The 26,549-nt window shown below is 39.5% G+C and overlaps 1 protein-coding gene across 1 annotated transcript; it reads left to right on the top strand.

Annotated features, from left to right (window-relative positions):
* The first annotated feature begins 1,690 nt into the window (after nucleotides 1-1,690).
* On the top strand, nucleotides 1,691-25,428 carry LOC116854234 (cytochrome P450 2C41-like). The gene is made up of 9 exons (XM_032835939.1): nucleotides 1,691-1,930; nucleotides 3,794-3,956; nucleotides 4,127-4,276; nucleotides 9,985-10,145; nucleotides 12,326-12,502; nucleotides 16,786-16,927; nucleotides 17,084-17,271; nucleotides 22,806-22,947; nucleotides 25,031-25,428. Exons 1-9 carry the CDS (start codon nucleotides 1,763-1,765, stop codon nucleotides 25,210-25,212), a joined length of 1,473 nt encoding a protein of 490 aa, XP_032691830.1. The 5' UTR covers nucleotides 1,691-1,762; the 3' UTR covers nucleotides 25,213-25,428.
* Nucleotides 25,429-26,549: the final 1,121 nt, after the last annotated feature.

The raw sequence follows: 26,549 nt of genomic DNA, 5'->3' as shown, positions 1-26,549 counted from the left end.
CAATGAAAGGTTTCTTTAAAAAGAAACTTCTAGGGGTGTGCCTGGGTGGCTCAGTGGGTTAAAGCCTCTGCCTTCAGCTCAGGTCATGATCCTAGGGTCCTGGGATCGAGCCCTGCATTGGGCTCTATGCTCAGAGGGGAGCCTGTTTCCTCCTCTCTCTCTACCTGCCTCTCTGCCTACTTGTGATCTCTCTCTGTCAAATAAGTAAATAAAATCTTTAAAAAAAAAGTTAATTTTCTTTAGTAAAAGCTTAGAAAGAACTGTACTAATCAATTAAGAACAAATATATTTAGAGAACATCCCTTTGTACAAATATTACTATTAGTGATCTGATCATGTATAGCTATCATTCCAGTGATCGGTAGATCCTCCTGACCACTGAATGTCATCTGTTCAGGTCTTCGTGTGGTGGTGGTGGTTTTTTGGGTCTTTTTTTTTTTTTTTTTTTTTAAGTATCTCTACACTGCATGGCATGTGGGCATCGAAGTCACAATCCTGAAATCAAGAGTCGAATGCTCCTCCCGCAGAGCCAGTCAGGGGCCCCAGACCTATGGGTCTATTTAATGAACTCCCTGCATCCCAATCTCCACTGAATTCACACCTTTTGTTTTAAAATCTTGCCTTCCTTGTTGTGCATACTTCATCCCATCATTTTTTACAGTGGCAGCCTGCCCGCTCAAAAAAAAATCAGAAGTTATGTCTGGAGGTCACTGGAAGGTAGGGGAAACCATATTTTCTCAAGTCTTGCCTCCTAAATTCTGAGACAGGATCTTTTTTCAATTACCTGAGCAACTTTCACCTGTGCAGTGATGGGGAGGGGAGAATCCCTTTCTTTTATTTTTTTTCTTTTGAGAGCCTATGGTCCTTTTATCCTTGGAATCAAACAAAGGCTTCTACTTAGTGAAACTTACTATTTCGTGAATAGTCAGTGAGGTATGCATACAGAGGAGCTAGTACTTTTTCCTATAATTATTGAGGCAGCTGTGGTGTAAGCCATCATGCATCATAATGGTCCTCAAAAAATCTAGGTTCAAATCCCATTTTTGTCACTTAGAAGGTATACAACACTGGATGGGTCTCCTGTTGCCTCCAAATTACCCCTTCTCCTTTTGTAAAATTAAAATTCCTTTTCCCTGTGTGGGAGGGTGGGAGTGGGCATAAGAGTTTGATGGTAAATACATATAAATTTACTTAGCTAATTACTTGCTACATATTTGGACATTCAAGAGTTCTGTTACCTAGGTTTTGTTTAATTTTAGTACAGTACACAAATATTTCAAAAGGCTTTCATTTTCTAGGACAAAATATACTGGTGTTTGCTAAAGCATTAAAGGATAAACATTTTTGTGTATAAGGATTTCCTCTAAAATCATAAATTCTCAACTGGTCATTAATCTGAAAATCCAGAATATTTTGCAGTTTTTGTGATTAAGTGATTTACTTCACTGGCTCTCAACTGGAACCACCTAGAATGTTAAAAAAAAAAACAAAAAACAAACAAACCCAAAAACCAAAAACATTACCAATACCTGGGCTCTGCCCCAGACCTGTTAGACCAGAATCTCAGGGCAGTAGTAGTAGAAGCAAAAGAAAAACACATATTTTTATCTTTATCAGTAGGCCAAAGTCCTTTCGAAAGAGAGATTGAAGTAATCCAGTTGATTGATTAGTTTATGAGTCAGAGGGACAGGTTGAATTAGCAGGGAGTATTATAAAAGCTTTAGATGTCAAGCTCACTGTTGTCCAAAAAGAGAGTGCTTCCATGGATCTAGTTGTGGTTCTGGTGCTCTGTCTCTCCTGTTGGCTTCTCCTTTCACTCTGGAAACAGAGCTCTGGAAAGGGGAAGCTCCCACCTGGCCCCACTCCTCTCCCTTTCATTGGAAATATCCTCCAGTTAGATGTGAAGAACGTCATCAAGTCCTTAAGCAATGTAAGTATGCTTTATGGTTCTCCAGCTCCTTTACTTTTAAATAAAATATATTAAAATTAACCACATTATATTAAAATATCAAGGTATGTCTGTAAAGCATATACTTGTGAAATATTGTCAAGAATAATGGAATAAGGGGCTCCTGGGTGGCTCAGTGGGTTAAAGCCTCTGCCTTCAGCTCAGATCATGATCCCAGGGTCCTGGGATCGAGCCCTGCATCCCTGCATCAGGCTCTCTGCTCAGCAGGGAGCCTGCTTCCTCCTCTCTCTGTGCCTGCCTCTCTGCCTATTTGTGATCTCTGTCTGTCAAATAAATAAATAAAATCTTAAAAAAAAAAAAAGAATAGTGGAATAAGGGGCGCCTGGCTGGCTTTGCCAATACAGCATGCCACTCTTGATCTCAGGGTCATGAGTTTTGAGCTGCAATGTTGGGTGTAGTGATTACTTAAAAAAAAAATAGTGGAATAAAATAATATGTTCTATGAGTAAAGAAACATTTCTGTGGTAGCATTAAAATAATAAAGTCCAGGTGCCCGGGTAGCTCTGTCGATTGAGTGTCTGGTTCTTGGTCTTGGCTCAGGTCATGATCTTGAGGTCATGGGATCAAGCCCCTCATTGGCTTCATGCTTGCTCAGCACAGAGACGGCTTGTGATTCTTTCTCTCCCCCACTCCCCCTCTCCCCAATCCGCATTCATGTGCTCACTCTCTCAAATAGTCTTTAAATCTTTTAAAAAATAATAATGAAGTGACAAAATCCAGGAATTCTGCTGCCTTTGTTTCACAGCCCTTTGCTGTGATTTCTGGCTGAAAGTAAATGGTAAGGGTGGTGTTTTGTGATTAGAGATTTCATTTGAGGAGTCATCTACTATATAGTCTGTGTGTTTTGTTCATGAAAATTGAACTCTGAAGAAGCAAATAGTGCCTGACGGCAAGCAAGTAACTGGGTCCAGAACTAGCTTGAATGAATGCAAAAAATAAGAAATCATCAGGACCAACTGGATGGTGACATGATCCCCGGATTCCGCACAAAGCTGCTGTCTATACCCTGTGAATGCTGCAGGATAGAAGCACTTGTTGTTCTGTGAGATGTTGCCTGTGCTGGCACTACCTTTGGTGTTAGTAATACCAGCAGATCTCAAAGTGGAGTGGGCATGAGCACCAGCTGGGGTGGTTTTCTTTCTTTCTTTCTTTCTTTTTTTTTTTTTTAGTATGGATTTCTAGTAACTATCATAAGGCTACCAGGTCAGAATCTTCAGGAGATGGGAGCACCTGGCTGGCTCAGTCAGTAAGCTTGAGACTCTTGATCTCGGGCTCATGAGTTCAAGCCTCATGCTGGGTGTAGAGATAACTTAAAAATAAAATCCTTAAAAATAAAAAAAAAAAAAAAGAAAAGAGAAATCTCCAGAGGATGGGCTTTACAGGTGGTCCTGAAACAGCTGGGTACTAGTTCTGAGATAGGCACTGGAGACAAAAGAGTTTGGCTAAGTGGGGTTGAAATTTGGGTGTTCTGTTATTAGACACTGGGATTATACAGGAAATTCTTTGAATTTCAGTCATTTTATCTGTACAACAGGGTAAATAAACCGAGCTCAAGGCGTTGGTGTAATAATCAGTTGTAATTATCTGAGTACCAATTCCCCGGAGCATTGCCTGTCACATCAGTGGCCTTCTCTATGTGTCAGCTGTAACAATCTTATTTATATGTAAGATCCAGGAATATTTGAAGCCATGTTTGGTAGAATAAAAATATCGACAGTATGATGATATCAGGCTTAATCACACACACAAACAAAATCATGCACAAAACATAGACTAAATTGTGACTTCTTTTGCTAACATATATGTTTTCTTTGAAATTCTCAGTTCTCAAAAGCGTATGGCCCTGTATTCACTCTGTATTTTGGCATGAAGCCCACTGTTGTACTGTATGGGTATGAAGCAGTGAAGGAAGCCCTGATTGATCTGGGAAAAGAGTTTTCTGCAAGAGGAAGTTTCCCATTAGCTGAAAAACTTAATAAAGGACATGGTAGGTGAGCAGGTACACACGTTCGGCACTGGTTATGGGGTTGGAAAGGATGGAAAACTGGAATTTGAAGAGCGACTCAGCAGAACTTGGCCCATCGTGAGGCTGCTGAGTATGACCTTCCTCCTCCTTGCTTGGGACCTCCCGCCCAGTTTCTGTTTCCCCTCTGGTAGGAATCCTTTTCACTAACGGAAACAAATGGAAGGAGATACGGCGCTTCTCCCTCATGACCCTGCGGACTTTGGGGATGGGAAAGAGTAACCTTGAGAGCCGAGTTCAAGAGGAAGCCTGCCACCTTGTAGAAGCTTTGAGAAAAACCAAAGGTGGGTTATTCTATAGCTCTGATCTTGGCAGGCTGTTCTCTCGTCTACTGATGTCCTTGGAAACATTTCAGCCCTCACGTGGGAAGAGGGAGTGCAGCAAAGAGCCAGGGGAGCTTCTGTGTGTCTGAGCTTATCAGGTGTCATTTCATGACTGTGCTACAGTGTGGGTATAAAAGGTCATTTAATCCTTTTCTGTCCCAAATTTTTTATTTCCGCATCATTACACCATGAAGGTACAACATTTGGGGACTCATTTTTTTTCAGAGTTAGAGAACGGTATTTTTCCCATCGTAATAGTAATAATACATTCCCATGTAAATGTGGGTTACCTATTTCAGAAAAGGTCACCAGGGAATACTTGTCAAATGGACACAGTGGCAATGATCTCACACCTTTCACATGGAGCAGCTGTAGCCAGTGACATGTGCCTTTTTTTTCCTAATCTTACATTATTTTCATTTCTTTTTAAAAAATTTTTATTTAATTTATTTTTAAAAACGATTATTTATTTATTTATTTGACAGAGAGAAAGAAATCACAAGTAGGCAGAGAGGCAGGCAGAGAGAGAGGAGGAAGCAGGCTCCCCGCCAAGCAGAGAGCCTGATGCGGGGCTCAATCCCAGGACCCTGGGACCATGACCTGAGCTGAAGCCAGAGGCTTTAACCCACTGAGCCACCCAGGCACCCCTCATTTCTTTTTTTTTAAATTAACATGTAATGTATTATTTGATTAAATAATACAGGGGTACAGATCTGTGAATCATCAGTCTTACACAATCCACAGCACTTACCATAGCACATACCCTCCCCAATGTCCATCACCCAGCCACCCTCTCCCACCCCTGCCGCCTCCCAGCAGCCCTCCGTTTGTTTCCTGAGATTAGTTTGTTTCCATCCCCAGTCCCATCTTGTTTCATTTTTCCCTTTTCTTCCCCTCACGAACCCCTGCCCTGCCTCTCAAATTCCTCATATCAAAAGAGATCATATGAAAATTGTCTTTCTCTGATTGACTTATTTCCCTTAGCATAATACCCTCTAGTTCCATCCACATCAATGCAAATGGCAAGATTTTGGGGTTTTTGATGGCTGCATAGTATTCCATTATGCACATATATATGTGCATTATGCACATATATATACACATACATATATACATACATACATACATACATACCACATCTTCTTTATCCATTCATCTGTTGAAGGACGTCTGGGCTCTTTCCAGACTATTGTGGACATTGCTGCTATAAACATTCAGGTGCATGTGCCCCTTCGGATCACTACATTTGTATCTTTAGGGTAAACACCCAGAGCACAATTGCTGGGTTGTAGGGTAGCTCTATTTTCAACTTTTTGAGGAACCTCCATGCTGCTTTCCAGAGTGGCTGCACCAGCTGGCATTCCCACCAACAGCTGTAGGAGGGTTCCCCTTTCTCCGCATCCTCGCCAGCATCTGTCGTTTCCTGGCTTGTTAATTTTAGTGATTCTGACTGGTGTGAGGTCGTATCTCACTGTGGCTTTGATTTGTATTTTTACTTGGTTGGTCTATATGTGTTTGGTCAACTTCATTCATCTTCTGAGTGTTGCTTCCAAGGCCCATGTGTCCATTTCGGGCCAGTAATGATACTTTTTTTTATGGTTGTAATTGCTTAGGCATCTTTCATGCCACCCTCATCAATTGTGATTTCCTTGTCAACAATGATTTCTTAAAAATTTTTGTTTAAATTCCAGTCAGCTAACATACAGGGTTTTGTTTTTTTTTTTAATTGGTTTCAAGTATACAGTGTAATGATTCAGCGCTTCCATACTTCACCCGGTGGTCATCCTAACAAGTGCCTCCTTAATCCCCATCACCTACTTCACCCATCCCTTCGCCCACCTCCGCTCTGGCAACCATCAGTTTGCTCTCTACAGTTAAGAGTCTGTTGCTTGGCCTGTCTCTCTCTTGCTGTCTCTGTCTCTCTCTCGTTTTCCCCTTTGCTCATTTGTTTTATTTCTTAAATTCCACATATGAGTGTAATTATATAACATTTGTCTTTCTGTGACTGAATTATTTTGCTTAACATAACACTCTCTAGATCCATCCACATCATTGCAAATGGCAAGATTTCATTCTTTTTATGTGTAATATTTCATTTTGTGAAATATTACACACCCACACACACACACACATCTTTATCCATTTATCTATTGATGGACACTTGGGCTGCTTCCATAATTTGACTATTGTAAATAATTCTGCTATAAACAGCGGAGTGCATGTATCCCTTTGAATTAGTATTTCTGTATTTTTTCGGTGAATACCTAGTAGGACAATTGCTGGATCGAAGGGTGGTTCTATTTTTGAGGAACCTCCATACTGTTTTCCAGAGTGGCTACACTGGTGTAAAGAACTATTTTAAAATTATCAGTTTGAGTTATTTAATGTTGTTCCCTATTTACTCTAATACCCTTCAATATATGATAAGAAATGCATGTTATAGCATAACCCTGAAACTTACACAAATACCAGGTTATAAAATGATTTATTTAATTAGACTTCAGCTATCATTCATAACTCTTTACCCTGCCTTTGGCTCTGTTTTTAGCTTGATTCATTTTACTCTCTTTTATTGGTCTATTTATTTTTATTTTTTTAAATTTATTTATTTTTTTATTGGTCTATTTTTACAACTTATTTATTTATTTATTTATTGGATACAGAGAGAGAGAGAGAGAGCACAATTGGGGGGAGCTGCAGGCTGAGGGAGAGGGAAAAGCAGGTTCCCTGCAGAGAGCCCAGTGTGGGGCTCTATCCCAGGACCCCAGAATCATACCTGAGCTGCTTTCAGGTACCCCTCTTTTATTGGTCTATTAATCATGTTTTAAATTTTCTCTATTTTGTGATGTTTTGACATTTTAGGGGCCTTTCAGAACCAGGGAGCAACCTCCCCTCCTGGGGTAGCTAATTACTAGATACAGCAAACATATTGTCTTTGATTTATAAATCAACCTATCCAAGGCCCACACCCCCAAGTTGCCTCCATCACCAAATTCCCACACACCAAGCCAATACTCTCCCTGCTCTAAATGAAACCAGGGCCAGTCACTGGATAACCAGATAATACCGCTATAGCCCATAGCCCTCTGCAAATATTCAAGCTATCCAGTCCTAAATTTACTTAGGATACCTATCCTGCCTTGCTCATTCTTTCCCATGAAAACCTCAGTAAAGGCTCTGGAACATGCTTTCCCCTCATGCCTCCCGCTTTCCCCTTGCTCCTCCTGCCTCCTGACCTTCTTTGGTCCTTCTCCATGTGGCCTTGTGTGATGCACTTCTCTTCCTGGGAACTATGAGTAACAAACTCTCTTTTCAATGGGTACCTTCCCTGATCTATTGGCCTCATCATCTGAATGAAAACAGAATTGCAAGCACATTTTAAAAACACAGTGGGATTTGGGGTTAGAAATTTTTTTTTTAAATATTTTATTTATTTGTCAGAGAGAGAGAGCATGAGCACACACAGGCAGGGGGAGCAGCAGGCAGACAGAGAAGCAGACTCCCTGCTGAGCAAAGCGCCTGATGCAGGACTTGATCCCAGGACCCTGGGATTATGACCTGAGGTGAAGGTAGACGCTTAACCTACTAAGCCATCCAGGATTCTGAGGGTTAAAACTTTTATACTAATTGTTTAACCTTCTCTGCCACTCTATGAAGTGCTTGTCACGATGAATCTGATTTTCACTCTGGATTCCAAATTACCCTGCTTTTAAATTCTCTCAAATGAAGTGAAAAATCCTAAAATTACCTATTTTAGCTGTGAATCTCTCTCTCTCTCTCACACACACACACACACACACACACACACACACACACACACACAGAAATAAACCTCAAGACCTTCCCAAATTATCCACTACCTTCTAAAGTTTTTCTGAAAGTTTAGTGTCCTCAAGTGTTTCAACTGAAAAAGAGTCTGGGGGCACCTGGGTGGCTCAGTTGTTAAGTGTCTGCCTTCAGCTCCAGTCATGATCCCGGAGTCCTGGGATAGAGTGTCACATCAGGCTCTCTACTCAGGGGGAAGCCTGCTTCTCCTTGCGTGTGCTTTCTCTGTCAAGTAAATAAATAAATAAATAATCTTTAAGGTGGGGGAAAAAAAGAGTCTGGAATAGAAGCAGTTACCCAAACAAGTTTCCTATTTTTTAATTCCCTCTCATTTTGGATTCTGGTCACCCTTAATTACATCACTGATGTGAATTTGGGGGCCTTTTGCATATAAAATTTATTGATCATTTGATTATAGCAATTACATTTAAATATTTCTCACTAAAAGTAAAATTTTTCCTCTGCTTTAATTTATCTGTAAAATGACAGAATTAGCCTAAATAATAGTCCAGTTAAAAATTTATAACTATGGTCTTCTGCTAATGGCTATATATTAGCAATATTCCAGAATTCCATAAGAGGGCAGGCTGTCCAAAAAATGTGGGGCCTGATTGGCGATGAGGGACCCTGTTTCCTAAAGGAAATTATTATTTTTTGTATTGTAATAAAGAAACACAAGAACTCCATTTATTGCCTTTTCCTTTTTAAATTTAAAAAAATTTTAAAGATTTTATTTATTTATTTGACACAGAGAAAGAGATCACAAGTAGGCAGAGAGGCAGGCAGAGAGAGAGGAGGGAAGCAGCCTCCCTGCTGAGCAGAGAGCCCGATGTGGGGCTCGATCCCAGGACCCTGAGATCATGACCTGAGCTGAAGGTAGAGGCTTAACCCACTGAGCCACCCAGGTGCCCCAATTTTTTTATATTAAAAGAAAATTTTTTTAAGCAAGTTCCATGCTGAACATGGGGCTTGATCTTATGACCCTGAGATTAAGAGTCACATGCTCTGCCTACTGAGCCAGCCAGGTACCTCAGGACTCTATTTGCAAATTTAATCTTTTTTCTTTGCCTTAGCTGTGATTTAAGTTTGAAGTGAAAATTTCTTATTTTACTTTTGTCTGAGACAAACAAATCTGCACTATGATTTTATTCATTTGTGTTAGTTTTCCTCTCAGACAACATGGATACCTTTTGCTTTTTTGTTTGTTCCATCAAAATACCTGAATTTTTCCATCATCTTTCCTCCTTTAATCTTTTCCTCTGCTGATTTTACACATAATTCACTTTAACTATTCATTATCTATAGAAGGTTTCCAGGTCCCAAGCTATTTCTTCCTTCCTACAGGAGTGTACAAGTTTACCAGATAGGTGTGATTCTGCATTGATAACTTAAATTATTAGGTGTTTTTAAAAAATGTATTTTTATTATTATTTTTAAGTAATCTCCACACCCAAGGTGGGACTTGAACACATGACCCCAAGATCAAGAGTCAGGTGCTGGCTCCACCTACTGAGCCAGCCAGGTGCACCATTAGGTGTTTTTAAAAGTGGTGTCTTTCAAGTTTTTTCTTTTGCTCTTCAAAGTAATAGTCACCTTGGGTCAGAATCAAGTAAATAAAGGTAGTGATCTAAATGGAGTATTTGGAAGATTGTTATTAAACAAACTAGGGTGGGATGGACTTCCCATTTAAGGGAAAGGTGATGTGTTGATTTTGAGCATGCTGAAATCTTCGCTTACAAGGGGATTGCTATTGTTTTAGAGATCCTAAAATTACCTATTATGAACAACAAAGAGTTTTATATGTATATTTTAATGGCATTTTCTAAATCTTTCCTATTCTTTAGCCTTACCCTGTGATCCCACTTTTGTCCTGGGCTGTGCTTCCTGCAATGTGATCTGCTCCATCATTTTCCAAAATCGTTTTGATTATACAGATCAGACTTTAATGGGCTTCCTGAAAATATTTAACGAAAACCTCAAGATTCTGAGTTCCCCATGGATTCAGGTAAGGTCATGTGAGGTCTTCCCTCTGACACATCCAAAATTCTGTATGGACCATGCTGTGAAGTAAATGAAAACTGGACATTTTGGATACTATAATGTAACTGTGGAAATGAGGTTCCTCCCCCTCCTTGAGATTTGTTTTGTCTTCTTTGTTCTGCTTGCTTTAGGTTCGTGTTGCTTTTTGCTTTCCGTAGGCTATAGATATTTGTTTATTTCGTGACTTTTCTGGACCATGTTTCTAAGTCTCCTCTTCTTCATCATGTGTGGTCTCTGAAATCTCTGTTTCTTTGTGTTCAGCTAGTGTTTGCTGCAGTTTTCCTTGAGTGTGAGGGGCTGAAAAAAGGGTGTGCGGGGAGAAAGAGACAGGAAGAAGGGGACAGAGAGGAAGGGAGGAAGGAAGGAAGACAGGACAAAACAAATGAACTCTTCCAAATTGGTTCTCGACTGGAGCACTCCTTCAGTGCTTTCACCGGACCCTTCAATTCTTTCTCAGTCTTGTTGCTTACATTGAGCCAAGATCAGCTAGAGGTGAAAGCTTAGGGTCTTCTGGGGTCTTTTCTTAGCCGATGTCCTGGTTTCTAAATTTTAAAATGTCTAAATTCCTCAATATACCTAAGTACTTTGGAATGCCCTCATACCAGAAGATACTTTCTCCCCAGCTTTTCTTCCCAGGATTCTGGTGCCCTATCTTATGTCTTAACTAGTCTTTGCCCCAGGTTATTCATTTGCCTTACAGAGTTTTTGAGACATGCCTGCTGCTCTCCACCCTGAGCTCCAGTCCGATGACAAAGACAAGAGTCTGTGTCAGTCCTTCAGGTTGCCCCAGAGCAGTTGCAACAGAAAACACAATTTTTTGTAAGGTCTAGTCTAGTCTCTTGCACTGGAAACCAGAATCCCACACAAGAAGCTGCCCTTATTAAGACCACTGCCAAACCAGGAAGGAGGTAGAAGCAGGCAAATTAAAAGTTACACAGACTTTTCCACCATTTTCAAGTTGCCTTTTCGGGATTCACTTGATTGCTGTAAGCCTCTGTTTTCTAGAGTTCTGACAAGTTGATTCTCATGGTTTTGCAAAAAATCTCAGCTCTCTTTATTGGAGTGTCCTGCCTTTGGAGATATCTACTCTGGCATTTTCACTGGTCATACTCAGTGAAGTGAGTTTTTGAATACCACACTCTTGCCCAGGGCAAACCTCATGGAGTGTACATGTTGAAAAGAGAGTTAAAACCTTTATTTCACAGATAAGAAGATAAATGTCCGGGGTGCCTGGGTGACTCAGTCGGTTAAGACTCTGCCTTCGGCTCAGGTCATGATCTCAGGGTCCTGGGATCGACCTCCGCATCGGGCTCCCTGCTCAGCAGGGAGCCTGCTTCCTTCCCTTTCTCTGCCTGTCTCTCTGCCTGCTTGTGATCTCTTTCTCTCTGCCAAATAAATAAATAAAATCTTAAAAAAAAAAAAAGAGAAGATAAATGTCCAAATATGGAGCTGATGGAATTCAAGCCTATAGACTCCCTGGCCAGTGGTCTTTCCCCTAAATTCCAAAGCCCTTTTTTTGGTGACTGCCCAGAAACGTGCTGATAGCACACTCAGTGGGCATCCAGGCTCTTGCTGAAAGGTTCCCATTGCCTAAAAGATTTGTCCTCCACTCACACTTAGTGACCTCTTCATCACATTACTTAGCAGAAATATGCTAATCTAGGAAGGAAGAGAATGTCTCCTTTAAGCAGAGAAAACATTTGGGACCACAGGTGCTGCCAGGATGCACTGATGAAGGAGTAGCTTTGTGCTGTGTGTGTATGAGGTTGTCCAAACTCCCTTAACCTCAGTCTTCATCTATAAAATGTGAATCATAGTAATTCACGGCATTCTATATTTCAAGGTTGTAGGGAAGAATTAATATAAAACACGAGAGAATTGATGTAAAGATGCTTTAATACTATAAGGTGGTCGATGTATGAGTATAGGACGTTATTGTCGTATTTCATCATCTGGTCAGAGTTTTCTCCCTTAGATATCTCCATGAGCATAGAGAATTACTTTATATATACAATATAAAATGCTCTTCCAGGAGACAGAGACCATTTTCTCTTCATCTCCTTTTTTAACCAGGGCTTGACATATCTTCTATATGTTTTCAATACATGTTTTAAAATTTAATATATATATATTTTAATCTCTAAGGTCTACAATAGCTTCCCTGCTGTCCTTGATTATCTCCCAGGAAGTCATAACACAATACTTAAAAATTCTGTTTTTATAAATAATTACATTTTGGAGAAAATAAAAGAACACGAAGAATCCTTGGAAGTGAACAATCCTCGGGACTTCATTGATTACTTCCTGATGAAAATGGCACAGGTAAAATGTTAATGACAGATCCGTTATTTGTTTGCCTGCATTTCTTTTGTTCACTGATTAGTGCTCATGAGGATGTTTAAATCATCAGGCAAGAAATGCTTGACAGACACTTTAGGTACTTCTGTATGCATGGATCTACCTGGATTGAGCATCATGGAATATCACTCAATCTAAGATTGAATTGTCAAATAACTAGGATATATGGAACCTATTTGTTAAGTTTCTACCTGAAGAGAAAGAGAATGTACACTTTAGGGGAAATAAAAACACAAATTAGAAATTACAAAATATGGAGCCTTAAAATGAAGGTATATGTGATCTTATCTCAGTGTGTGGGAGAGTAAGAAGGAAATGTTTAACCTAGTTGGGCTTCCTGCTTGTACTGAGGGCTGATGTAGAGCTTCAAAATATTTGCAATAAGAATAGGGGAGGGAATTTCAGATCAGTAGAATGGTATGATGAGAGGTTCAGAAGTACGTGTTGGCAAAGAGATTAGATGGATGGAAAAAGGAAGTCTTCACTGAGTGTAACCAAAAATGGATTTGGACAGATATAGAGTTGGAGGTTGGTGCCTGTTAAGTAACTATAAGACTGAATGTTGGCATGAAAAGTTTTGATTTGCTCAGGTAGATGTATGAGCCTGAACAAGAGTGGAATACAAATAATTATTGGGGAAAATTATCCTGGGAGTCCTGTAGAATGAGCTGTATGATAAGTATGGGGCCCAAAGACCAAGTGTGAGATTTTTCATTTCTTGACTTCCGTTTGATGAAAAAAGTCTGGACCATGGAAATACAGGGAATCCTGTAATAAAATCAAATTGTTCATTCTGTCACATCTCAGAGATTTATAGAGGCTGATTTTAGTGGGAGGAAAGGAGAAGTAAGGACTGCATGGGAGATTTTAGTAATAAGAACAGATATCCTATTTGAGAAATTTAACCAAGGAGTGAAAGATTGAGATAGTAAATCTGAATAGTGAATATGATGAGTGATAGGGTCAAGCTGGAAATTGTGTGACAAAAGTAATGTAGATGCCATAAGGACACTTGTACCAAAGCAACATCCTTGAATGGGGGAGAGGCAGAATCCAGAGTGCATTATAAAAAGCTTATTCTAGAGAAGGAAATTCCTTATTGAGGCCATCACTTTATCCAATCACTTTGTAGCTTTGGGCAGAAATGAGAAACGGTGAGTAGGCTAACATGGAAAGGAAAAAAGATGCTGATGAAGTTGATTGTCAAAGAATTGTCCTTGGATTTCAGTTGGACACTCGAATCACATATTCTAGGTGCAATGGAGTGAAGAAGGTGGTGGAATTGTTTGAAGAAACTGGAAGTTTCTCTGCTTTCTCTGCTGTTAGGGCAATGTTTTTTATCTTCCAACTCTGTTCCCCTTCCACTTTTATTTAGATCAAAGACTGGCAAAGCTCATCTGTCTGTATAAATAAAGTTTTATTGAAACACACATACATACACAAAGTATGGACACCTTCCCAGAAGAATGCACCCATATAAATGTTTTTGTATTTTGCATATATTTTGAGCAATTTCCTTAATGCTAGGAAGGCTTTCCACTGGTCCTGGGTGCTGACATCTCTCATATATCAATTAACAGTATTTCCTTAATATTATATTTAAAAACTGCATTGTTCCTCTGGACTTCATTATAGTATTTAGATTCTAGCTTATTATTCAATTTTTTCTTATCCTTAATATCTACACTGAGTATAATTCACATGCCATACCCTCCCCACATTTCAAGTATAATTCAGTAGTTGTGTATTTTCAGAGTTGTGCAACCACCACCACAATCAATTACCAAACATTTTCATCACCCTCAAAAGAAACTCCATAAGCTTGAGTCGTTATCTCCACTGTCCCCCAGACCCTTCCAGCTTTCAGGCTTCACTTCTCTACTTTCTGTCGATATAGATTTGCTATTCTGGATGTTTCATATTAATGAAATTATACTGTATTTTGTTCTAGCTTCTTTAATTTCACTCCTTTATGTGCTTGAATGATATTCTGGAGAGGATATACCATGTTTTATGTATCTACTCCTTGGTTGATGGACATTTTGATTGTTTCTGGGTTTTTGGCTCTTTTTCTTTTCTTTCTAAGATTTTATTTATTTGAGAGAGAGTGAGAGAGCACGAGCCAGAAGGAGAGGCAGAGGGAGAGGGAGAAGCAGGCTCCCCACTGAACAGGGAGCCCAATTCCAGGCTTGATCCCAGGATACTGGGACCATGACCTGAACCAAAGGCAAATGCTTAACCAGCTGAGCCACACAGGCGCCGCTGGGTTTTTGGCTCTTATGAATAATTCTTCTATGGACATTTGTGTGCAAGTTTTTGTGTAGACCTATGTTTTAATTTCTCTTGGGTATATACCTGGTGGTAGAATTGCTAGATCATATGATAAGTTTATATTTAACCTTGGGTGGAAGTGTGGTGGATCAAAAACCTAAATGTAAGAGCTAAAAATGTAAAACTCCTAGAAGAAAACTTAGGCATAAAATTGGCTAAAATTGATAATCTATGTGTATGTAAGCACTGATTCTTCAAATTCACTTTAACAGGTGAAATGCTAATAATGGTTTATAAGTGCCCTACTCTTTTTCCTGGCTTTAGAGTAGTTTTGGGTTGGAAAGGTTAGAAAAGTGTGTGACGTCGATGTTACCAGTGGGTCTAGCAAATACAGCTGTTGAGGTTAAGCCTGTCTTAATGGAGTTGATGACAATTTAGGCATGCCACAGGTCACTTGGGGATTCTAAGAACCTTATTAAATTAATGTTGGCCCAGAGGACTGGATAGGAAGAATTTTTTTTTTTTAATTTTAGTGATCTCCATAGTCAATATTTCAAATGGCCCCATTGTTGTTTTCAATTTTGTGTCACCCTTATCTTAAACCAGATTTAGTTGTCCTTGTGAGGTGCTTTTACTCTCCCTATGAAAAATTATGAGATCTCTATTCATTCAGTGTCTTATTCTCAGCATCTGCCTTACTCCCATAGTCTCCTTCATCCTTTATGGGCAGTTAATGTCCAAATTTTCTGTCTGTATATCTGCACTAATTCCTGCACTTATTTCCCAAACCAAATTGTCCTGCCTTACATCTGGAGTACCATAGGGGCTGACCCCCTTTTGTCTTTGCAAATTTGTTCTTACTACAATCTGTTCTAGGATGTGCTGCCATGTTAGCTTTTGCATATTTTCAACTTTGTAATGAGTTTTTAGGCAATATAGAGTCTACATAAATTCTGTAACAGAAGAGAATTACAAACTCTTGATCCTGGCTTATACCATTTTTTAAGATATGGCTCTAACTTACTCATTTCTATCAGATAAGATTGTGTTTGCCTACCAACAAGAGAAAACCCAATTAACAATTTTTTAAAAGATTTTATTTATTTATTTACAGACTGAGATCACAAGTAGGCAGAGAGGCAGGCAGAGAGAGGAGGGGAAGCAGGCTCCCTGCTGAGCAGAGAGCCCAATGCACAGGGTCGATCCCAGGATCCTGAGATCATGACCTGAGCTGAAGGCAGAGGCTTTAACCCACTGAGCCACCCAGGCGCCCCCCAATTAACAGTGTTTTAAAGAAATAGTGGGGAGTGACTCTCTGCCTACTTTTGATCTCTCTCTCTCTTTCTGTCAAATACATAAATTAAAAAAAAAAAAGAAATGGTATATTTTTTTCAGGTACAAAGACTCTCATGTTGGGCAGTCCAGGACTTGTACAGTAGCCCTGAAGTATCATGGACTCATGTGCCTTCCATTTTTCTTTAGCATACCTACTGTGTAGACTTCATGTTCATCATGTTTCAAGATGATGTCTACACCACCTCCACCAACATATCTGTGTAGGCATGTAATAAAAAGAAGGAAGGAAAGTGACACCAAGAGGTCATTGCGGGGTGCCTGGGTGGCTTAGTAGGTTAAGCAGCAGATCAAGATTCCAGGGTCCTGGGATCGAGCTCCACGTTGGCCTCCCTGCTCAGTGGGGAGTCTGCTTCTCTCTCTCCCTCTGCCCTCTCCCCACTCTTGTGCTTGCTCTCTCATTTGTTCTCTCTCTTTAAAATAAATAAAATAAAATCTTTAAGGAAAAAAAAAAACAGTCCTTTGGTAAGAAATAGGTTGCTCGGCCAGTGTAGCTGCGAAAGAGGCTAGGAAATGGTATCTGTAGGCAAGTTTGCTTAACCATATAATGATGTGTTATTTTAGATTTATTGTAATTACGTATGCTGCCAAACCAGCAAATAATTACATCAAATAATTCCTAGGAAAATGACAACAATCAGTTGAAGCTTACTTTGGAAAACTTAGTAAACAGTGTATCTGATTTATTTGGAGCTGGGACAGAAACAACAAGCACCACCCTACGATATAGTCTCCTGCTTCTGCTGAAGCACCCAGAAGTCGCAGGTATGGCCAGCATGGTGGGCAGGGTGTACTTCTGGGCATATAACTGATGTTTATAATGATGTTGGAGCACCTTCAAAGTGTTCATAGAACCTGAATTGGTATGTAAATATATATGCATTTTCTCTTTTTTCATCTGCCTCATTTGTGTTTTATCAGCTAAAGTCCAGGAAGAGATTGAGCGTGTAATTGGCAGATGCCAGAGCCCTTGCATGGAAGACAGGAGCCGCATGCCCTATATGAATGCGGTATTGCACGAGATCCAGAGATACATTGATCTTATCCCAAACAGCCTGCCTCATGCAGTGACCCGTGACATTAAGTTCAGAAACTATGTCATCCCCAAGGTAAGATGTGTTTCTCCTACACTTGACTTCAGTGCTCTTGAAGTTCTCATATTCACAGTGTGGTTTCAATCCTCTACCAGTACAGATGAGAGAGTGCAAGAATCATACATGTGGCAGCTTGATGGACTTTGTGCTGTTTCCAATTTGAGGCTATACATTTTTTTTGAGGTTATACATTTTTATAACGGGTTTTGATATTGACTGTGTAATTCTTCCAAATTTGTTCTATTTCCTTAATATTGTTTTGGCTACTCTTAGCTATTTACATTTCCAAATAAATTATAGTATCAATTTGCCAATTATCCAAAGCACTTGGCAATGATTTTTATCAGGGTGATAGTAAATTAACTTGGAAAGAATTGACATGTTGGAATGTTGAATCTTTCAATTCATGGATATGGTGTATTCTCCTAATTTATTTGGGCTTTCTTTAATTTTTTTCAATATTCTTTTCAATATAGTGGCTTGTACATCTTTTAGATTTTTCCTAGGTAAATGATATTTTTAATATTATTATAAATTGTATCATTTTTTAAAGATTTTTTTTTATTTATTTGACAGAGAGAGATCACAAGTAGACAGAGAGGCAGGCAGAGAGAGAGAGAGAGAGAGAGAAGCAGGCTCCCTGCTGAGCAGAGAGCCCGATGCGGGACTCGATCCCAGGACCCTGAGATCATGACCTGAGCCGAAGGCAGCAGCTTAACCCACTGAGCCACACAGGTGCCCCTAAATTGTATCATTTTTTAAATGCCTTTTCTACTTTTTTAGAATATGGAAATATAATTGATTTTATTATTTTGGTGACCTCATATCTACCAACCTTTCTAAATTCACTTATCATTGTTAATAATTTGAATCTAAGTAACCATAGATCACTCAAGTCTACTGTATTGGACATGACTGACCTAAGTGGTTTTTTTTTTTTTCTGTAATATTTAAAACCTTATCTTCAGGGGCGCCTGGGTGGCTCAGTGGGTTAAAGCCTCTGCTTTCGGCTCAGGTAATGGTCCCAGGGTCCTGGGATTGAGCCCCACATCAGGCTCTCTGCTCAGCAGGGAGCCTGCTTCCCTCTCTCTCTCTGCCTGCCTCTCTGCCTGCTTGTGATCTCTGTCTGTCAAGTAAATAAAATCTTAAAAAAAAATAAAACCTTATCTTCAGAGGCACATCAGTAGCTTAGTCAGTTAAGCATTAGCCTTCAGCTCAGGTCATGATCCCCAGGTCCTAGGATCAAGTCCAACATTGGGCTCCTTGCTAAGCCAGAAGCCTGCTTCTTCTTCTGTATGCTGCTCCTGCTGCTTATGCTCTCTCTCTGACAAATAAATAAATAAAATCTTAAAAAATATATTCTAGCTGGGCTTTAAAAAAGCATAGAAGGGGAGCCTGGGTAGCTCAGTCACTGGGCATCTGCATTCATATCGGGTCATGAACCCAGGGTCTTGGGATTGAGTCCCACATTGGGCTTCCTGCTCAGTGGGAAGCCTGCTTCTCCCTCTCTCGCACCCCCTGCTTGTATTCCCTCTCACTGTGTCTCTCTCTGTCAAATAAATAAAATCTTTTAAAAAAGGAAAAGGAAGAAGCATAGAAGGCACTAGAGAATCCCTTTCTAGAGAAATGAAAGAACTTAAATCTAATCAAGTTGAAATCAAATAGGCTATTAATGAGATGCAGTAAAAAAAAAAATAGAGGCTCTGGGGCACCTGGTTGGCTCAGTGGGTTAAGCCTCTGCCTTTGGCTCAGGTCATGATCTCCGGGTCCTGGGATTGAGCCCCACATCGGGCTCTCTGCTCAGCAGAGAGCCTGCTTCCCCCTCTCTCTCTGCCTGCCACTCTGCTTACTTGTGTTCTCTCTCTGTCAAATAAATAAATAAAATCTTAAAAAAAATAGAGGCTCTGAGTGTTAGGATAAATGAAGCAGAAGAAATAATTAATGATATAGAAGACAAAAATGTTGGAGAATAAAGAAGCTGAGAAAAAGAGATAAACAACTACTGGATCACGAGAGGAGAGTTCAAGAGATAAGTGATACCATTAAGTGCAATATTAGAATAACTGGAATCCCAGAAGAGTAAAGGGAGAGAGAGAGAGAGAGAGAGAGAGGCAGAAGGTATATTGGAGCATATCATAGCAGAGAACTTCCTTAATCTGGGGAAGGAAACAGGCATCCAAGTCCAGGAAGCACAGAGAACCCCCCTCAAAATCAATAAAAATAGGTCAACAGCTTGACATATGATAGTGAAACTTGCACATCTCAAAGACAAAGAGTAAATCCTGAAAGCAGCTCAGGACAAGAGGTTCATAACCTACAAGGCTAGAAACATTAGACTGGCAGCAGACATATCCACAGAGACCTGGCAAGTCAGAAAGCACTGGCATGATATATTCGGGGTCCTAAACTAGAAAAATACACAGCGAAGGATACTTTATCCAGTTAGGATGTTATTCAAAATAAAAGGAATGATAAAAACTTCCAAGACAAATTAAAAGAATTTGTGACCACTAAATCAGCCCTGCAAGAAATATTAAATATTAAAAGGGATCTGTTACACAAAGAGGGAGCCTAAAAGTAACATAGAACAGAAAGGAACAGAGACAATATACAGAAACAATAAGTTATACCAAAGAAAATTCATATGTTTGAGGGTAAAGTCAAGTGAGTTTTGATCAATATGTAAGGTTGTGTAATTAGCACAATTAAGGTATAAAACATTTCTATCATCTCAAAAATTTCCTTCATTCTCCTTTTACAGTCAATCCACCTCCCCCAGTTTCAACCCTTGGTAACCATTGATCTACTTCTGGTTCTACGGTTTTGCCTTTTAAGGAATGTAACATAATGGAATGTGACATAAAAGTAGTATAACCTGTAATCAATATAAACCTTTATCTTTTTTATGTGACAGAATGTGTTTGAGATTAATCTTTGTTATCACATGTATCATTAGTTGTTCCTTGTTTTGATGAGTAGTTTTCATCATATCGAGTGCCACAAGTTGTTTATCCATTCACTAATTGATGGATATTTGGGTAATTTCCAGTTTGGGGCCATTTGAATAAAGGCGCTGTGAACATTTACATACAGATTTTTGTGTGGACATAAATTTTGTTTTCTTTTGGGTAAATGCTTAGGAGGGGGACTTGGCTTAACTGTTTATAAAAAACTGTCGAACTGTTTTCTAAATGTGGCTGAGACAGTTTACATTCCCACAAGCAACATATTAGAGTTCCAGTTACTATAGGCCCCCTCCATCACTTGCCATGGTTGGTCTTTTTAAATTTTAGATCCTATAGGAGGTTGTGTAGTGATATCACATTTTGTTTTACTTCTATTTTCTGGATATATAATTATGATTTGCTTCTTTTCATGCGCTGACTGACTACTCATATATGTTCTTTGGTGGAGTGTTTGCTTAAATTATATTCCTATTTTTTATTGGGTCATTTCCCTTACTTAAGTATTGCAATACTTTATATATTTTCCATGCAAGTCTTGTATCACATGTAGGTGTTGCTAACATTCACTCTCAGTCTGTTGGGTTGTTCTTTTTCTTTTTCGCTTTCTTTCTTTAGTTTTCAAAGAATGTCTTTCAAAGAGCAGAAGTTTTGAATTTTCATGGAGTTCAATTTATTATTTCTCTTTTGACTTGTGTTTTTGTGTCTTATCTGAAAAATTTTTTGCCAACACAATTTCCCAAATACATGCCCTTACATTTTCTTCTACAAGTTTTATGCTCTTAGATTTTCTATTTAGGTCTGTGATCCATTTAAAGTTCGTTTTTACTTATTGTGTGAAGTAGAAATGTTTTGTTGTTGTTGTTGTTGTTGTTATGGATATCCACTTATCCCAGCATCATTTATTGAAAATATATTAGCTTTTTAAATCTTAAAGTAACATTTTCAATACTACTTGTCTTAAAGTATATAAGGCAATGATTTAAAAAAAAATAATTTGAGAGAGACAGAGACAGTGAGAGAGAGCATGAGCAGGAATTAGGGAGAGAAGCAGACTCCATGTGGAGCAGGGAGTCCAATGTGGGGCTTGATCCCAGGACCCTGGGTTCATGACCTGAGCCGAAGGCAGACGCTTAATGACTGAGCCACCCAGGTATCCCAAAGGCAATGACTTTGTAAATAAAATTATAGACTTTAAATATGATAAACTTAGAGGGTAGAATTTCCTTCCAATGTTTAATTTAAAAAAGTAGAAAATCTAAATAGCCTTTAGACACACATACACAATGACTATGAAATGTTTTATGTATATATAAATAACATATATGAAAATGTATATACATCTGTATTTTAAGTGCATATCTACTTATGTCCATCAATCTACCTCACTCCTAAATATTTCACTATGCATCTTCTAAGAACGAGGGCTTTCTGCACATTCATTGAGATTAACAGCATTCATCTCAAGGAACTATTATCTATATAATAATTTTATCTAATATATAGCCTATAATTACATTTTTTCTGTTATCCTAAAATACTCTTTTATAGCTTTTTTTGAAGGGGCATATAGTAGCTAATCAAGGAATAAGTATGTAATTTGATTATCTGTCCCTTTAGGCTACCCTTTTATAAAGAAAAGTTCCATTTCCTTTATTTGTCTCATTTCAAGGTGCTGACAGTTTTGAGGAGTCCAGGACACCATGTGGAATATTCCTCAGTCTGGTTCGGGTGGTTTTTGTTTTTGTTTTGAGATTAGATTCCACTTCTGTGTTTTGGGGAAGAAAATTACATAGGTGATGTTGTGTATGTCCCAATGCATCATATTTGGCTAGAGACATACAATACCAATCTATACCATTATTGGTGATGCTAAGCTACTCACTTATGAAGGAGGTATCTGCCATAATTCTCTATTGCTAGGGATCTATTTTTCATAGGTGATTAATAAGAAAAAATCTATGGCATGGTACTTTAAGACCTTGTAAATATCCTGTTTCCCAAATCATTAATCCAATAGTTTTAGCATTAATTAATGATCTTTACTTGAATTGTTGAAAAATGATAAGTTTTTAAATTTTATTATTGGGGTGTGTGTGTGTGTGTATAGCTAGGATTCATCTATAACAAAGAGTTCCCCCACATTTTTATTTTTTTAAAGATTTTATTTACTTTAGAGACAGTGTGAGTGGGGAGAGGGGCAGAGGGAGAGGAGAGACAGAATCTCAAGCAGACCCCTGCTATGCCATAATCCACATGAGATGTATGAAAACTGAAGTGACAAAATAGAGCAAAGAGACACACAAGTGTCCAAACATTGTGATCAGTGGAGGGAATTCAGAGGGCAAGTAACCAAGCATTCGGTATTTCAGACCCTTTTGGAGGCCATGTTAGCATCCAGACTAGCACTGACCTTAATCTCATCCCTGTTTATTACTTGGTCTCTCTGGCTGGAAATCCTATGGGCCTTCTTTGGACCTTGGATTCTTCACATATAGATCAAAATATTGAACTAAGTTATTTCCACATTTCTTCCAGCTCTACAACTTCTTTCTAACCCAGTTTATCTTCATCTGTTCATTTCAGGGCACAAACGTGTTAGTGTCACTGACTTCTGTGCTACATGATGAACAAGAATTCCCCAACCCAGGGGTATTTGACCCTGCCCACTTCCTGGATGAAAATGGCAAGTTTAAGAAGAGTGATTATTTCATGCCTTTCTCAGCAGGTAATAAATTCCTTAGGTGCTGAAGGGGACAAAATATTTTGGGGGTGGGGCACTACATAGTGTCTGCCCTGGCGTGGCTAGAATTGTTCTTTGTCCATGACCAGAAACATCACTCTAGATATATCACTGAGCTACCAAGAGCTCCTCTAAGCAGCAGATGAAACTCATTTAGACTTTACTCACTGGCCATGAGAAAGGTATATAACTCCTCAACTTTGAGTTAAGTATTTTCTTTTTTTTTTTTTAAGATTTTATTTATTCATTTGAGAAAGAGTGAGAGCACAAGCAGGGGGAACAGGAGAAGGAGAAGCAGGGTCACCGCTGAGCAGGAAGCCTGATGCAGGGCTCAATTCCAGGAACCCTGGGATCATGTCCTGAGCTGAAGGCAGATACTTAACCAACTGAGCTACCCAGGTACCCCAAGTTAAGTATCTTCTATGTGGGGTGCCGGGTGGCTCAGTCAGTTAGGTGTCTGGCTTTAACTCAGGTCATGCTCTCAGGGTCCTGGGATTAAGCCTTACTTCAGGCTCCCTGCTCAGTGGGGAATCTGCTTGTCCCTCTGCCACCCTACCCACTCATACTCTCAAATAAATAAATAAATAAATAAATAAATAAATATTTTTTTAAAGTATTTTCTTCACTTCCCAGAGTGAGCTCTGGGGTGAAAAGTATCCACAAGCACAGCATGAACACCACAGGGGCTCACACTCTAGTTAGGGAAGGAGACTAGTAAACAGATCATTATAATCTGATAAGACTAGTGTTGTGGGGGAGGAAAGGCCAGGCAGCTCAGGAGAGCAGAAGAGGCAGCTTCCTGCTCACCCCCAGCCTACAGTGAGGTATGAACTGGAATAAGCAACATTCTAACAGCAGAAAGGGAATTTGAGCTGCCTCACAGCAGATAGGAAGTGAGGGAAAGAAGAGAAGATGGGGCACTTTTACAAAGTAGACCGTAAGAGAAGGATGTTTCTATAGACTGAGGTCAGAACCTGCCAACCAACCATGGCATCAAGGAAACCTTTGGAAAGTGGGAGGATGCCCTGCACCTGATTGTCCTCCACTCAAGATCATGTATCTTGGATATTGGGTCTCCACATCAATAGTGTTCACTGAGTCTCCAGCCATGGAGTTCCCTTCAATTATCTGATGGCTTTCAATACCTGCTTTGGGTCTTGCACTGTACATACCAAGATGTCAAGGACTGAGCCTTCCCTACAAGTAATGCACATTTTAGTGTGGTAGAAAAAGATAAACAGGAAATTATGATTCAAGGTGATGATCTATGCTTTAATTGAAGAGTGGATAAGATTCTGAGGATACCCAGAGAGAGCAAAACTCTACTGCCTGAGGAGATCACAGGGATTATAGAGAGGAAATGCATGAGACATAGATCCTGGAAGAAGTATAAGAGAATTGCACCTTAACTGAAGGGAACACCATGAAATAAAGCTGGAAATGTCATGGTATGTTGGAGATTGATGAAGAGTTGGTATGGCTAGAACCAAGAGCAGAGGGTTTGGAAGATGGAAGGAGGGATATGGAACCTCAGACTGGGTACAGAATGTGAAGAGCCAGTTCAACCCATTTGACCTCCTGTCATAGGACAGATCAGGGACACACTGAATATTTTAAAGTGAGAGAGTAATACATTTAGATGTGTTTTTGGAATCACATGAAGGAAAAAAATCTTTTTAAACTTTATGCCAGAGGTAGGAATGGAGGCACAGATACATGAGTTCTCTTCTCTTAGTCCTTCTCCCTCCAATGCACTTGGTGAAGGGGGTGGGTTTCTACAAAAATGTATGGAAACTGGAAATATGAAAAGAGCAGCTGTAACGTGGAAATACATAGTGAAGTGCTTGATGTAGGCCTGATACTCAATAATTAATTGTTGAATGAAGGGTTCCCATCAAGACACTAAGTGGATAGCAAGCATTTCCATCCTTCTGTCCACCTGTCCCTCTAACCTTCCTTCCACCTCTCCATCAGCCTGGTCATTCATCAGATATTTCTTGTGACATGTCTTGTGACGGTTCAAAACATAGTGTTCAAGGAACAGATCCCTTGTGTTTGTTACTTTCAGGAAAACGAATATGTTTGGGAGAAGGACTGGCCCGTATGGAGCTGTTTTTATTCTTGACCACCATTTTACAGAAATTCACCCTGAAATCTCTGGTCGACCCAAAGGACATTGATACCACCCCAATTGCCAGTGGGTTTAGCCATATCCCACCCCACTACCAGCTCTGCTTCATTCCCATATGAGGAAGGGCAGACCATCTGCCTGCTGCTGTGCTGTTGTCTGTAGCTCCTCCTCCTCTGAGGCATCATTCACCTCCTCACCGCTGGGGATGCACTCTCTGACCTCAGCTCCTGTTTCCCCATTCCCTCCATACCCAGTGAATATCCAGCCTCCGCTAAAGGAAAGTTTCCAGGGGCGCCTGGTGGCTCAGTCATTTAAGTGTCTTCCTTTGGCTCAGGTCATGGTCCTGGAGTCCTGTGAATGAGCCCCGAATCAGGCTCCCTGCTCAGTGGGGAGTATGTGTCTCCCTCTCCCTCTGCTCCTCTCTGGCTCGTGCTCGCTCATCTCTCTCACCTGCTCATTCTCTCCCTCAAATAAAATTTTTTTGGGGGGAAAAAAAGAGGAATGTTTCCAGAATTTTATTACACACATGCTGTGCTATTGTTTATACTCTGTAACACTTGTATTTGGCACCATATATACTTCTATAATATTGAGCTGTTACTCTATTATCACCGTGAAACAAAACCAAATGATTTGTATAAGCTAACATACAGCCATTTGTCCTCTGCGTGTTGTAAATGGAAAGCATCACTATTCGCTGAGCCAGTTCTTAGACTTTCCTTTTTTGTGCATAATACAGGTAAGAAATGGAAGAAAATAGAGTCCAAAGAGGCCACACTGCACCGTCCTCATAATGAAAGCACAGAGAGGGACAAAGAGGGAGAGGGCAGGAAAGCTCTCTTGGCTCTGTGTCACCTACAGGTACTTGAGGTTTGAATTTGAAAGTGAGAAAAGTTATGTCCAGGATCTGGGTAATAGAATTTCAGCCATGAGGGGAAGGAATAATTCATGTTAGAATTCATTTCTCTGCTTTGGTGTCACTTTGAACACCAAAGATTAGACATGTTAGTATGAACTTGTTTCAAACTTAGAGTCACGTGTTAACATATGCTTTCATATTGCTCATCAGATCTTCTAAGTGTCATTCTTTGCTCTCTGACCTAGAACAAAATCCCTGGAGGGCATCACTAGATATTCTTTTTTCTACTTTCCAACACATTGTTTTATACCTAACACAAGTGTGATGGCTTATCTAAAACATAGACAACTAAACATCTTATACCAGTCAAATAATTTCCATAAATTTTTTCTTATGTTTCTAAGTTATGAAATGAGCATCACCTATTAACCTTCTGCCTGCTCCTCTCCTAGAGAAAAATTTTATACTTTGGCATGCATTTTTAAGATAACATATGAGGTAGATGTACATATACATAATGTATGTCCAAAGTATATAATCACATACAATGTATATTATACATACACATACACACATGAGATTAAAAATGATCTTTAC

Source organism: Lontra canadensis, unplaced genomic scaffold (assembly GCF_010015895.1).
Source record: "Lontra canadensis isolate GAN:19392208 unplaced genomic scaffold, GSC_riverotter_1.0 scaffold3, whole genome shotgun sequence".
NCBI classification, from domain to species: Eukaryota; Metazoa; Chordata; class Mammalia; order Carnivora; family Mustelidae; genus Lontra; species Lontra canadensis.
This window is presented reverse-complemented; position numbering and strand designations above follow the sequence as displayed.